Here is a 14,303-nt window from a genome sequence, read left to right on the forward strand (position 1 = left end):
CTGGAGATGTATACAAAAATATTTACAGACGAAGAGTTACGATGTCTTGTATTTGCTTCCAATTAATCCAGTGAGGATGAGAAGAGAGAGGGAGGAGGGAGGGTGAACACTAAGTTGATAATGTTGAGAATTCATGGTGAGTGCACAGGGGTCATTTTACTGTTCTATTTTTGAACATGTTTGAAATTTTTCATAATAAAAAGGGAAAAAATAAAAAGATATATATCTACACACACAGAGAGTATAGATTACATTGTATTCCTCAAGGGAAGATTTGTATCTAAGTTGGAAAGTACTTTAATGCTTATAAAGGGTATTTGAAGACTACTGTTAGTAGAAAAAGATGGGAAAACTAAACTCATTGAAATGAAAATTTGAAAATGTATAATTCAAAACTGAAGAAAATAATTTAAGAAAAATATTTAGCCTGAAATTTAGGATGAAAAATGGAAGAGGTGAAATTACCAAGAAGTTGTAGGAGACAACACTAAATGAGCTTGTTAACAAAGCTGACCTCAGCCTAGGCTAATACCAGTTTATGGGGTAAAAGATGAGTTTCCAGGATCTACCCTTTTATTCTTATTATTAGAGTAAAAGAAATACATCGTAAGTTGACATTTCAAGACTCCTTGAACACCTCTTAACTCTGAAAATAACTTGCGATCTAATTTCATTAATGCCAGCAGGTGGCGTGTTTGTTAGCTTTATTTTTTTCAAGCTCCGAAAAATTTGAGAAGCAGTATGAACATGTGAAAATAAGAAATGCTCTTTTTTCATTCTTTATATTTCGCTTCTCTTGGGGAAAATAATTTATAAGGATACAAATAAAATAAACTCTGTTTTTCTACTTTTCCACCATATTGAGAGCTTGAATTTTGTATTAACTTGCTACCTGCTTTCACTTTTTCTATAGTAAAATATATCTGATTCAAATCCCAAGCCATTGCCAGTCTCAAGATGGCATTGGTCAAGAGCTAAACTACCGGGAATCAGAAAGCCAGGTGTATCTTCACAGTGTGCTAAAAAACAATGTGTTATGGCTTGTGTGCTGAGATTTTATGTTGCTTTCAGTGCCACTGAAAATTTCCCAGATAGGACCAAAGTTTCAACTTACCCTGGAACAATCTCTGCACTCACCCTTGTCTAGCTCCCCAAAGAATGTCCAGGGCTGAGGAAAGTCTGGTGCTCTGCTTCTCTCAGGGTAAGCCCTAAGCAGACAGTTTACTGATGTGAAATCTCTGCTGAAGGACACAAATCGACCTCTTGTTAGTACTCTAGACGCGAGTGTCCTCAGAATCTTTAAAAGAATCCGGAGGTCTCTGAGAGGAAGTTAAGTGAAAATCCCCATTCCCTACCCCTTTGGGTTTGGGACTGATTTGCTCTAAATGGAGATGAAAAATGACCCCACGTATTTTGTTGTGTTAGCATGCTCCAAGTTGGAGGAGGGGGACACAGGTCATTTAGTTTCTGACAAAGAGATACCAAATCGTCAGTGCCCATTACAAATTCATTCAACAAAGAAAGTATTCATAGTTGACTTTATTGTGAGAAATATTTCAGACATAGTAGTGCTTGTTTCTAGTTTAATCAAAATGCTAATTCTTTTTCCCCCACTGAATCAACCTCTTTTATTACTATTTCTGGAAACTTTTATTCTGTAATATATCAGACTTCTTGCAAATAGAAGTTGTTTAACTTCATAGAACAATTTGAGAATAATAACTTCCATAAGGCTTTTCAATCAAACATGAAAGAATGTCTTTTTTCTTTTATAGCTTCTTGTTTACAATACCCATCACAAAATTTCAAGAAATTCATAGTACTATGAAAAGGAAAATAGAGATTACCTATAATTCCACCAGATTTTTCTTTTTTTTTTTTTTTTTGGCTGCACTGCACGGCTTGTAGCATCTTAGTTCCCCGACCAGGGATTGAACCCAGGCCACAGCAGTGAAAGCACCAAGTCCTAACCACTGGACCACCAGGGAATTCCCTCTTCCAGACTTTTAAATATGCATCATATACTTTTTAAAAAAATCAATTAATTAATTATTTATTTTTGGCTGCATTGGGTCTTCGTCGTTGCACGCGGGCTTTCTCTAGTTGTAGTGTGCAGGGGCTACTCTTCCTTGCTGTGCGTGGGCTTCTCATTGCAGTGGCTTCTCTTGTTGCGGAGCACGGGCTCTAGGCACGCGGGCTTCAGTAGTTGTGGCACGAGGGCTCAGTAGATGTGGCTTGTGAGCTTAGCTGCTCTGTGCAGTCTTCCCGGACCAGGGCTCCGACCCGTGTCCCCTGCATTGGCAGGTGGATTCTTAACCACTGCACCACCAGGGAAGTCCCACATATGTTTTTTAAGTGAAATAGTTTGATGAATTTTTTAAACATTCTCTTTCACTTAATAATATATTGTGGACATCTTTGCATATTAATAAATATAATTATAACCACATTACTTTCTTTAAAAACACATGGAGGAGGAAGCAATATTTATAGTCTTTAGGGATTTTCTTTAAATTTAGAAATAACATTCATAAAGTGTATAACGTTTCATGTATATCTCAATAAATGTTTACATATGTAAATGTCTTTGCTTGGGCTGCCATAACAAAGTACCATACTGAGTGGCTTAAACAACAGCAGTTTATTTCTCACAGTTTTGGAGGTTGGAAAGATCAAGGTGTTGGCAAGGTAGGTTTCATTCTGAGGCCTCTTCTCTTGGCTTGTATGTGGCTGCTATCTTGCTGTGTGCTCACCCCCTGACCTCTTTTCGCTTGTTGAAGGAAAGAGGGGGGCAGAAAGAGACTACACAAGCTCTCTGGTCTCTTCCTGTAAGGGCACTAGTCCTATCAGATTAGGGTTCCCTCTCTATGACCTTATTTAACCTTAATCACCTTAAAGGCCCTATTTCCAGTGGGGTCATACTGGGGGTTAGCTTCAACATACTGAATTTGGGAGGGATTAGTCCATGGCACTAAAGGTTATTTTTTAAGAAGGAAGTTTTATATATATATCAAAATAAAGAATTAAAATATTTTGTTGGATAATTTAGGAGAATGATTTATGTGGGTACTTTGGTATTCGTGAGAGCAAAGATTTCTGTCTTTTTTGTTCATTGCTGAAGTCTCATGTCTAGAATAGTGATTAACACATAACTGGTGCTCAGTGTTTACTGCATGAAAGACTGAATGTTTTCTTTTCTTTTTTCTGGAGGAGGGAGGCAGTATCACAGTTTAGGAGCCATAGATCATTAAGACAGATTGTCTTCATTGAATCTCAGCTCTATCACTTAACTAGTTCTTTTACCTTGGACAAGTTACTTAAACTCTCTGTGCCTTAGTTTTCTCTTCTGAAAAATGGGTATTTTAGGGTTGTTGTAAAGATTAAATTAATTAATAAATAGGCTTAAGCCATTTAGAGTAGTAGCTAATATGTAGTTGGTAGAAGTAGATACCTTGAAATAGGCAATACATGTTAGATATTTATATTTATGCCTAATTCTCCTTTTTATATATGTGGTCATAAACTAAGAAAATATCTTGTGAAGTTGGTAATGTGGAATTCTTGTTGCCTCTGCTTTTCAGGAAGAAATACTAGGGCACAGAGGTCAAATGACTTGTAAATGTGATCACCAATGTAAATGTGTATCCTACTTGAATATTCAAAGTAAGGCAATATATTTGCATTTTCCTGGAATTGTTTATTATTTAGGATTTTTAATGCTTTACTTAATTGATGGTTTACAAGCTACAAACTTAAATTGAGCCCCCAAATTGTGTTTATGTATACAACAGCTATAAATTCACTAAGTTGTGGCTATATATAGTCTCTCATATTTTGGATCCTCCTTATGATTTAAAAAAAATACAACTTTATAGTCTCAATTAGTCATTAGGTATCTTCTCAGGCAATGGAAGCTGAAAGTACAAGTATTAACATGCAGAATCCTGCACATTTTTGAATGATGAAAAGGGATCCTCATTTAAAAAAATCAGGAATCTCTGCTCTAGTGGCTCTATATACACGAAAATTCTTGTATATCTTGATCTCTTAATCAGAACTGTAGGGAATCTCCCTTTTGGGCTTGCCTGAAACTTTGACAACCAAAGCTCCACCTTTGGCCTAGGGGGTTGGAGGCTGGGCGTTCGTCCGAGATAAACTACAACTCCCAAGATTCCCGGGTGGGGAGCTCTTGGGAGTTGTGGTTCAGTGAACACTGCGGCACCAATGCCCCTGCACCTCCCCTCCCCCTTCCATCGCAACCTACACCCTGGGCTCAGAATCCGGATGAGTAAGTCGCCTGGTCATCTCTCTCGTGGGAATTTTTCTCGCTTTTCCATTTTTCTCTTTTGTTTCCTCTGTTAGCTTATTGTTAGGCACACGCAAGGACTACTCTTCTGGAGAAGAGTCGAGACGGAAGAGGCGGGATCAAGCTCTAAGCCGGAAGGGGTGAACCTGGCAATGAAAGTGATCCGGTGTCTGTCGGGCTGAAACGTAGTGGACCACAGAAGGTTCAGACCTCCGTAAGGAAACCTAACGTCCTTTCTGTCTTTTTTTTTTTTTTTTAACGTGCTCACAGTTCACTTCTCTTTTCTGGTCTTAAAAGTCTATTTTCCTTCTCCAGCTTTTTTTTTTTTCCCCATGGTGTCTCCCTATGGGATCACTCCGTATACCGAGTTAGTGTGGCTTACACGTGATCCTCTCGTGCCGGCTTAGTGTCACTTCTGACTTGCCAAGGCTGAGAGTTGTCCCTAGAGTATCATTTTATTTTTAATTTTCATTTATTTTATTTATTTATTTTTGGCTGCGTTGGGTCTTCGTTGCTTCGCGCGGGCTTTCTCTAGTTGCAGCGAGCGGGGGCTACTCTTCGTTGCGGTGCGCGGGCTTCTCATTGCGGTGGCTTCTCTCATTGCCGATCACGGGCTCCAGGCGCGCAGGCTTCAGTAGTTGTGGCATGAGGGCTCAGTAGTTGTGGCTCACGGGCTTAGTTGCTCCGCGGCATGTGGGATCTTCCCGGACCAGGGCTTGAACCCATGTTCCCTGCCTTGGCAGGCGGACTCTTAAACGACTGGAAAAGAGTCACCAGGAAAGCCCCTAGAGTATCATTTTAATCCTGTTACTGTCGGGGAGTGATGGAAAAGGCTTGCTATTCTCAGGTATAGATAAACCTAGCAGATGAATGTCTTGGGATTTACTTAACATTGAGGTTCATGACCTTGAGAGTTGCTTTTTCTACTATTTCTAAAATGGAAATTTAGCTAGAGGTGTTTTAACAAAAATCTTTTTGCCGTTTTTTTTGTTACGTCCTTTTTCAAATGGACACACTTTCTGTGACTAGATGTTGTTTTAGACCAGGGTTCCTGGCCTCCTTAATCAATAGATATTGATCAGAGGCCAGACAAGAAATTCAGGCAAGGCTATATCCTGGCCCCTGCTGCAGCAGAGGGGAGTGAGCAGGTTCCTTACATGGGGTGAGGGTAGGGGTGTGTTCAGGGATCCAGCAGAGGGGTGGCTTAAGTGGTCTACCCATCCCCTTGGCTACGTTGTGTGCAGGGGGCATGCGCAGTACCCTGCTTTTGCTCCCCACTCTCTGCTTTTGCTGCCAGCTCTTCAGAGGTGCCAGTTGGGCTTTTTGGTCTCCTTTTATCTAGTTGTCCAGAATTTGCCCCAACTGCCCATGCACACAGTTATTTTTAGCCCGTATTTGTTTCTTTGTATTTTGTTGCTTAAGGAAACATTTGTCCAGGTGCAAGCATTGCAGCACTGCAGCAAAGGGTCCCGGGTCCCAGCTTGTCTCAATGTGAAGACAGGCAGAAACTCCTGCTGGAGGACTGTAACATTTGTGGCTACTGTGCCTTTGTGTATGCTTCCCGCAGTCCTTTTCTCAATGTGATTCAGTATGTTAAATTTCCTTAGTACAACCCTGCAAACTGTGAATATTTTAGAGACTATTCTGAATATTTTATTTCCTAGGAGATAACAATATCCAAGTTAGTAGACTTACAATGATCAAATGAGCTAATATATGAATACACCTAACGTAGTAGAAACACTGGAGACAATAAAGGTTGATTCTGATCAATTTTGACCCTTATTTCAACTTTGAACCTCAGGATTTTAGGGGCAAAGTATTTTTCTTAGAACACTTTATCTTCTCTTTCTTACTCAGTAAAACCATTGTGTACATTTGTTAGCTCTTTTGATTATCTCTGTTAGAAGGAAGAACAGATAATTATTATTGTTCATAACTAATTTCACCTAACATGTAATTTTTTTAAGTAATTTTTCTTCCTGATTGTAAAAGTAGTATGTGCTAAATGTATAGGAAACTTGGAAAACACGAAGAAGTAGAAAAAAAAAGGAAGCAAAAGGAATCCATCATCCCACAACTAGAGATCATCTTACTAACGTTTTGGTATGTTTTTAGTTTTCTTTTTTCAAAATAAAGCTCTTCCTCAACTTATGATGCAGTTATGTCCCCATAAACCCATGTATTCCATATACTGTAGACAAATTTGAAAACCTAATTGAGATTATATTGTTTTGATTCTGTTTTTTTCATTTAATATAATTATCATCATTGTCTTTTTTTTTTTTTTACCAAACTTTCTACTTTCTTAGTCTGTTAGTATGTAAATTTTCCATCCTTTAGGATCTCAGCTAAAAGGGAAGCAACTTCAAAGAGTGATTGCATAGTTGGGAATGAAAAGCACTGAAGTCTGAACAGGCAAGCTGCATTCACCTCAGCTCTGCCTCTATCTGGCAGAATGAATAATCATGATTAAGTTACTTGACTTCCTTGGGCATCTGGATACCTAAGAATTAGACAAGGAAGTAGTGTTTCCTTCAAACTTTAAAAATCTATTAATATACGAACCATCTAAAGTTTGCATGATTATTTCATACTTGTCAAGAGCTTATTCACACACTCAATTTTAGATTCTGGGTACTTTCTAGAAAATAGCTGATTTAACCCATTCTGTTGATATATTTATTAGTTACACTCCTACTCATTTGCCTTAGTTAATTATATATGTTGAATGGGTAGAAAACAGCACTACCTTCATTTATTTTGTTATATTCACAGATTTGAAGATTCGTTTTCTTTTTGTGGGTTATTGAATTTAGGGACTGTGTTTGGAGCTGGCTGAGGCAGTGAACTGAGCAAGATTTCTTGAGGCTCCTTCAGCTTTTATATCTGTGGAGTTGATATTTCTCAGATTGTGTTTATTTTGTTTCAGATGCTGAAATGAATCGTCACCTGTTTGTTTGGCTTTTTAGACATCCGTGTCTTAATGGTCACCACCAGTGCCATGTCCATCTCCATTCTCATCAACTTACACAGATACCTCTTGACACAAGGCTGTGGGTTTTTAGACGAAACAGGAATCACATTCTCCATTGTCTGTTAAGTGAGAATTGGTCCAGGAGATATTGTCATCAAGATACCAGGATGCTCTGGAAGCATAAAGGACTACAGAAATACATGGAGGACCTGAGTAAGGAGTACCAAACACTTGATCATTGTTTGCAGCATATCTCTGTGAGTGAAGGGGACCGGAGGTCCTTGAATCAACGGCATGCTGAGCTGGCTCCGCTTGCAGTCATTTACAAAGAAATTCAGGAGGCTGAACAAGCCATTGAAGAATTAGAATCAATGTGTAAAAGTAGGTAAAAGATGTGTGTGTACAAGTACAGGATTGATTTTCTAAGTTAAAGGTATATTGAATACAGTCTTTTAAAAAGCCTGCACATAGTAAGCCCTGCACTTGGAAAGGACAGGACTCTGTACTCTGGGTGTTTGAAGTATTTCAGCTGCTAAAGAGCAACTACTAAGAGACCAAGGTCCTTGTGGTACTTGCCAAGAAGCACTTAGGGTCTGGGAGACTAAATATTGACCTTTTCAGAATTTTTAATTTATTAATAGATCTTTATTGGGCACTGTCCTATGTGCTACATACCAGGGACACAAAAATACAATTCCTACCCCGTCAGAGGGCTTATATGGTATGGGTATTATTTCATCACCCCAAAAAGAAACCCTGCACCCTTTAGCCATCTCATGCCAATCCCCCCCATCCCTGCCAGCCCTAGACAACCACTAATCTATTTTCTGTCTCTATACAGTTACTTATTTCAGGCATTTTATATAAATGGAATCATACAATATGTTACCCTATGTGACTGGCTTCTTTCACTTAGCATATGTTTAAGGTTCATTTATGTTGTAGCATGCTTCTGTACTTCATTTCTTTTTATTGCTGAATTATGTCCCATTGTATAGATATACCACATATTATTTATCCATTCATCAGTTGTTGGTTATTGAGTTTTTCCACTGTTTTGGTTATTATGAACAATGCTGTTATGAACATTTGTGTACAAGTTTTTGTGTAGACATATATTGCTAAGTTGTGTGGTAACTCCATGTTTAACCTTTTGAGGAACTGTCAGACTGGTTTTCCAAAGTGGCTGAACCATTTTACATTCCATCCTCAGTGTATGAGCGTTCTGGTGTTTCTACATCCTCTCCAACCCTTGTGATCCGCCCTTTCGATTCTAGCCTTCCTGGTATGTGTGAAGTGGTATCTTACTGCGGTTTTGACTTGCATTTCCCTGATTAATGGTGTTGAATGTCTTTTTATGTGCCTATTGGCTGTTGTATATCACCTTTGGTTAAATGACTGTTTAGATCCTTTGCCTATTTTTTAATGGAGTTGTCTTTTTATTATTGAGTTGTAAGAGTTCTTTATATTACAGATACAAGTTCCTTATCAGATATATTATTTGCAAAAATTTTCTCCCATTCTGTGGGTTGTCCCTTGAAGCACCTCAGTTTTTAATTTTGATGATGTTCAGTTTATCTTTTTTTTCTCTTGTTTGTGTTTTGGTGACATATCTAAGAAATTATTGCATAATCCAAGGTCACAAAAGTTCACATCTGAGTTTTCTTCCAAGGGTTTTATATTTTTAGTCCTTACATTTAGGTCATTGATCTATTTGAGTTAATTTTATATATAATGTGAGAGGTGTTAATTTTTAATTTTAGTATCTCTTAATATTTTATTGCCTTAACATTTTTTCTTTTATGAAAAATTTCCAAAATATACAGAAGTTGAGAGAAAAGTATAATGGACTAACCTGGGATTCAACATTTATCCAAATTTTTTTTTTTTTTAAAGGACATGAGCCCTCTTTTTTTTTTTTTAATATTTATTTATTTATTTGGTTGCACTGGGTCTTAGTTGTAGCATGCAAACTCTTAGTTGCGGCATGCATGTGGGATCTAGTTCCCTGACCAGGGATCGAACCCGGGCCCCCTGCATTGGGAGCATGGAGTCCTATCCACTGCGCCACCAGGGAAGTACAGGGCCTGTGTCTTATTCATCTTTATTTCCTGCGGCACCAAACATAAGGTATAATAGACTCTTGAATCTGTTGATACAGTGAAATTGAACTAGATTGGATCTTACAGTTCAGTAAATAATAAAAAGCCACAAAAATAATTTTATATGATTGCAGATCAGCAGGTTTTTCTGGTACCTCTGACCCGAGACTTATGTGCACAAGGTGAGGCCAGTAGCGATATTACAATTCTGCAACAGGTGATCCATAATTAGAATTGAGTTCAGATGGCACCTTATCTAGGAGCCTTCCTTAAGGGTTGAAGTCTGGGTTAGACCACCCTTTAGGCCTCGATGGTGCTGCCCACACCACATATTGTAATCAAGTGAATGTGTCCACCTTTCCCACCAGACTGAGCCACTTTAGCCCTGAACCATGTTTTATTCATCCTTGTGTCCCCAGCAACTGGCAGAGTATTTAGCACAGAGTAAGTGTGAAATGTTGAAAGCAGGAATGAGGCATAGAATCCCGCCAGACCCCCATGACTTCCATGACTAGAAAAGAATTTTAAAGAGCCTTCTCTCCTTTATGAGTCTTCATTTCTATTTTCTTCTTTATTTTTAAGAATTAAAAATTTCTACCTCATCTAGCACACATGACCAGTGACAAATGGAATCTCTGGGCATCTAAAGCAATGGAGTCAAAGGCTATGGGATCCACCCTACTTGGCCACTATCTCATTGATAGCTTGTGTTATTAGAGCTCCATGATTTAACTTTCTGCTTTGAAATGATGTGAAAATGACCGTTCTTTCCATAAAGCAGAGGCTTGCAAGGATGTGTGGTTTTTTGACCCATGTGGTGTTTTTAAAAAATGTTTACTAAGTATGAACATTTCAAGAGCTTTCAGAATTTTAAAGAGGTCTTATTTCTGACTTCTCTTGAAAAAAAAAAAGAGGAGGTTCTAGCCATGCTACATTACTCACAGTGTGCTGGGTAATGGCTGCCAGCTTTAGACAAGAAATGGTCACCCCAGTTTACCCTGAAACTTAGCTTATTCGGGTTTACATTTAATTAGCCAGTCCCTTTTTAAACCTGTTTGATTTATCACTGATTTCTGTAATTACTTACAGACATTCAAATCACCAGCTCATTGGGGCAAGATCGTATTTGTTGAGTTTTTTGGACACACTTAGCAAATACTTTACATTCTCTAACTATTCTGTTCTTTTGTATAATCCCTTGCCTTCACAACTGAAATAAAACCTAGTAGGTAGAGATTAGATAGCAATTTAAGAATTTCTTTGTAAGTATTTAAACATTTTTACCATTATTTCTGTCGATGGTTTGTAGGTCTAAATAAAGAAGATGAAAAGCAGTTACAAGAACTTGCTTTGGAAGAGAGGCAAACCATTCTTCAGAAAATCAACATGTTATACAGTGAGGTATGTTTTAAGAGGTAAACTAATCTCAGCAATGTTAATGTAAAGGAATACTATTCTTGCTAGACTATGTTTTGCTGCTCAAAGTATTTTCCAAACACCAGTTGATTAAGTCTTCTCTTATGACGATTGATAATATTGGGTTTAGTGCTGTCATTTACTACAGAATGAGATTGAAGAGATTGTGTTGGCAAGGAACGAAACCACCCCCCCCACCCCAGACAAAAGTATTCCAAAGCTGAATCTATTAAGTTACCAGACAAGGGAACACATGCTAGTGAAGAAATATACTTCAACATGGAGTAGAGTCAGGGGGTTTTAAGTCTTAGAAAGAGGGAGTGGTACATGGTAACTGGGTTAATTAAGGATTGAAAATTTGCATTCAGGATAGAATGGAATGAATCCAAGGGCATAGAGACAGTGGGTTAATACAAGTCTTTAGTCCCTTCTAGCTCAATGGATGGTTTGTCTACAAGAAAATGAAAATACGGTGCTATGAACTATGTTCCCCTTTGTCATATTTGCCATCCTCCTACCTTCAGTCTTCCCTACCCTGGGAATCCAGTAGAGAGACGTTTTTTCCTTGAAGTATAGTTGATTTACAATGTTATGTTAGTTTCAGGTGTACAGCACAGTGATTCAGATATACATATATCTTCTTTGTCAGATTCTTTTCCCTTATAGGTTGTTATAGAATATTCAGTATAATTCCCTGTGCTATACAGTAGGTCCTTGTTGGCTATATATTTTATATATGGTAGTGGATGTATGTTAATCCCAAACCCCTTTTCCCTTTGGTAACCATATGTTTGTTTTCTATGTCTGTGAGTCTATTTCTGTTTTGTAAATAAGTTCATTTGTATCTTTTTTTTTTAGATTTCACATACAAGCAGTATCATATGATATTTGTCTTTCTCTGTCTGGCTTGCTTCACTTAGTATGATAATCTCTAGAGGGACTTTTTGAGGATGAGGATGGAGGTATCAGTTATTGTTTTCACTGATTTAAACAGCTAGTCAAAAGCAGATGTAGGACGTCTGACTCTTAGTCTACTATTCTCTCCTGCAGGCTATATCATTTCTAGCAGAGATGGACTATTTCAAAAATTGTCGGTAGGGGGAATCATGACACATAGATACTTTCAGTTTGATTTGAAAGACCTTTTAGTAATAATAAAGTTGCTTCCCTTTTCTTCCTAAGAGGTAAGTTGGTTGCTTTCTTTATTAGAAAGCCCCTTTTTTTCTTGTCACACTGAGAAACTATTTGAGCCTTACCTTGGGAATCCTCAATCTACTCTTTAAACAGCAACTCTGCTGAGAAGACAGGGCACGGCCTGGTGTCCGTCCGCTGTCATTTATTGTGGGAGAGAATATATAATCATATGTTAAAAGTCCTCATTTTCTCCAAATGAAGACTTTCAGAGCTTACTTCTTTCATTAGATGAAAGAAGCTACTGTTTAAGACTAATCAGAAGCAAAATTCGAAGAAAATTGAATGGAACACTGGACTTTGATCTAAACTTTTGCATTTTAGAAAATTAAGATAATTTGATAGCATTGTAGAAAATATGCCAACAAGTAACTTCATTGTTAACATGAATCATCATTTATTTTAGGCCTAATTAGGTCTACTTATTAAAGCATTTTAGGACCAGACCTCTTTGAGATGCTCTATGATTTTGTTAATTACTGATTTTTTAGTATTTGGGGGTCTTTTATCTAAGTTCAAGGAATAGCAGTATACCATGGAAAATATACACACTAATACTGATTTTTTTTTCTTTTTCAGCTTCTCCAGAGTCTAGTGCCAAAGGAGAAATATGACAAAAATGATGTTATTTTAGAGGTGACATCTGGAAGAACTACTGGAGGTCAATAAAATAATTTTATCGTAAATGGTCTTAAAAAATACTTAAATGTTACCTTGATATGACACACTGTAACTTTAAAAGTCTGTTAAATGTGTTTCACTTCGGAAGTAGTCATTTCTCAACTCCTAAGGGGTTTTTACTTAAGGAGGACTCTCTAAGAAATTTGTGCTGATTTTTAAAAAATTTTTTATTGAAGTATAGTTGATTTATAATGCTGTGTTAGTTTCTGGTGTACAGCAGAGTGATTCAGTTATAAATGAATATTTTTTTCATATTCTTTTTATTTTGGTTTATTACAGGGTATTGAATATTTTCTATCCTACTGTGCTATACAGTAGGACCTTGTTGTTTATCTATTTTATATGTAGTAGTTTGTATCTGCTAATCCCAAACTCCTAATTTATCCCTCCCCACCCCCTATTCCCTTTGGTAACCATAAGTTTGATTTCTATGTGTGTGAGTCTGTTTCTGTTTTGTAAATAAGTTCATTTGTGTCATATTTTAGATTCCACATGCAAGTGATATCATATGGTGCTTGTCTTTCTCTTTCTGACTTACTTCACTTAGTATGATAATCTCTAGGTCCATCTATGTTGCTGCAAATGCCATTATTTCATTCGTTTTTATGACTGAGTGGTATTCCATTGTATATATGTACCACATCTTTATCCATTCCTCTGTTGATGGACATTTAGGTTGCTTCCATGTTTTGGCTATTGTAAATAGTGCCGCTATGAACATTGGGGTGCCATGTATCTTTTCTTATTAAAGTTTGCTTCAGATATATGCCCAAGAATGGGATTGCTGGGTCATATGGCAACTCTATTTTTAGTTTTTGAAGGAACCTCCATACTGTTTTCCAGAGTGGCTGCACCAATTTACATTCCCACCAACAGTGCAGGAGGGTTCCCTTTTCTCCACACCCTCTCCAGCATTTATTGTTTGTAGACTTTTTGATGATGGCCGTTCTGAGCAGTATGAGGTGATACCTCATTGTAGTTTTGATTTGCACTTCTCTAATAATTAGCAATGTTGGGCATCTTTTCATGTGCCTACTGGCCATCTATATGTCTTCTTTGGAGAAATGTGTGCTGACTGAATATTTTTATATTTTCTCTTAGGTGATATCTGCCAACAATTTACCCGGGAAATATTTGATATGTATCAGAATTATTCAAGCTACAAACACTGGAAATTTGAACTTTTGAATTATACACCAGCTGATTATGGTAGGTGTGTTTGAGGATTTATCCATAGATGATGCTGGAAGTTGTTTTTCTTCTGATATTGATTAGAACCATGTTGTCCCATTTTTTAAAACATTTGACCTATATCTACTAAATACTGTGACATGGGCTCATCAATCACAGTGGCTTACTATAGTAGAATTCTTTACTATGGGAGAAGAGAGTGGGAGGGAAGGAAGTATCCTCCTAGGAAGGAGTATCTGAATTAGAGAAACTTTCCCTGCGGAGGGTTGATATATGCCTTGCCTGAAAAATCATTGCTCTGTTGTTCAAAGCCAAGATGTATTAAGGTTTTTACTCTGAAGTACTAATGGTGTGTTGGAGGTTTATGGGAATGCAGAAGAAGTTAGTCATTTGTCTTTATTTTCAAGAAGCTCCCACCCCTAGTTGGGCTGATAAAAAC

General features: G+C 37.5%; 1 protein-coding gene across 1 annotated transcript in view; it reads left to right on the forward strand.

Moving 5' to 3' along the window:
• MTRF1 (mitochondrial translation release factor 1) overlaps positions 1-14,303 on the forward strand; it is a 49,234-nt gene that overhangs the window by 14,745 nt on the left and 20,186 nt on the right. Inside the window, exons 2-7 of the mRNA XM_060129076.1 lie at positions 4,363-4,520; positions 6,323-6,412; positions 7,239-7,664; positions 10,695-10,786; positions 12,572-12,653; positions 13,775-13,882. Coding sequence (XP_059985059.1) covers positions 7,247-7,664; positions 10,695-10,786; positions 12,572-12,653; positions 13,775-13,882 — 700 coding nt within the window. The 5' untranslated portion in view covers positions 4,363-4,520; positions 6,323-6,412; positions 7,239-7,246. The remainder of the gene's footprint in view (positions 1-4,362; positions 4,521-6,322; positions 6,413-7,238; positions 7,665-10,694; positions 10,787-12,571; positions 12,654-13,774; positions 13,883-14,303) is intronic.

Source organism: Lagenorhynchus albirostris, chromosome 18 (assembly GCF_949774975.1).
Source record: "Lagenorhynchus albirostris chromosome 18, mLagAlb1.1, whole genome shotgun sequence".
Classification (NCBI taxonomy): domain Eukaryota; kingdom Metazoa; phylum Chordata; class Mammalia; order Artiodactyla; family Delphinidae; genus Lagenorhynchus; species Lagenorhynchus albirostris.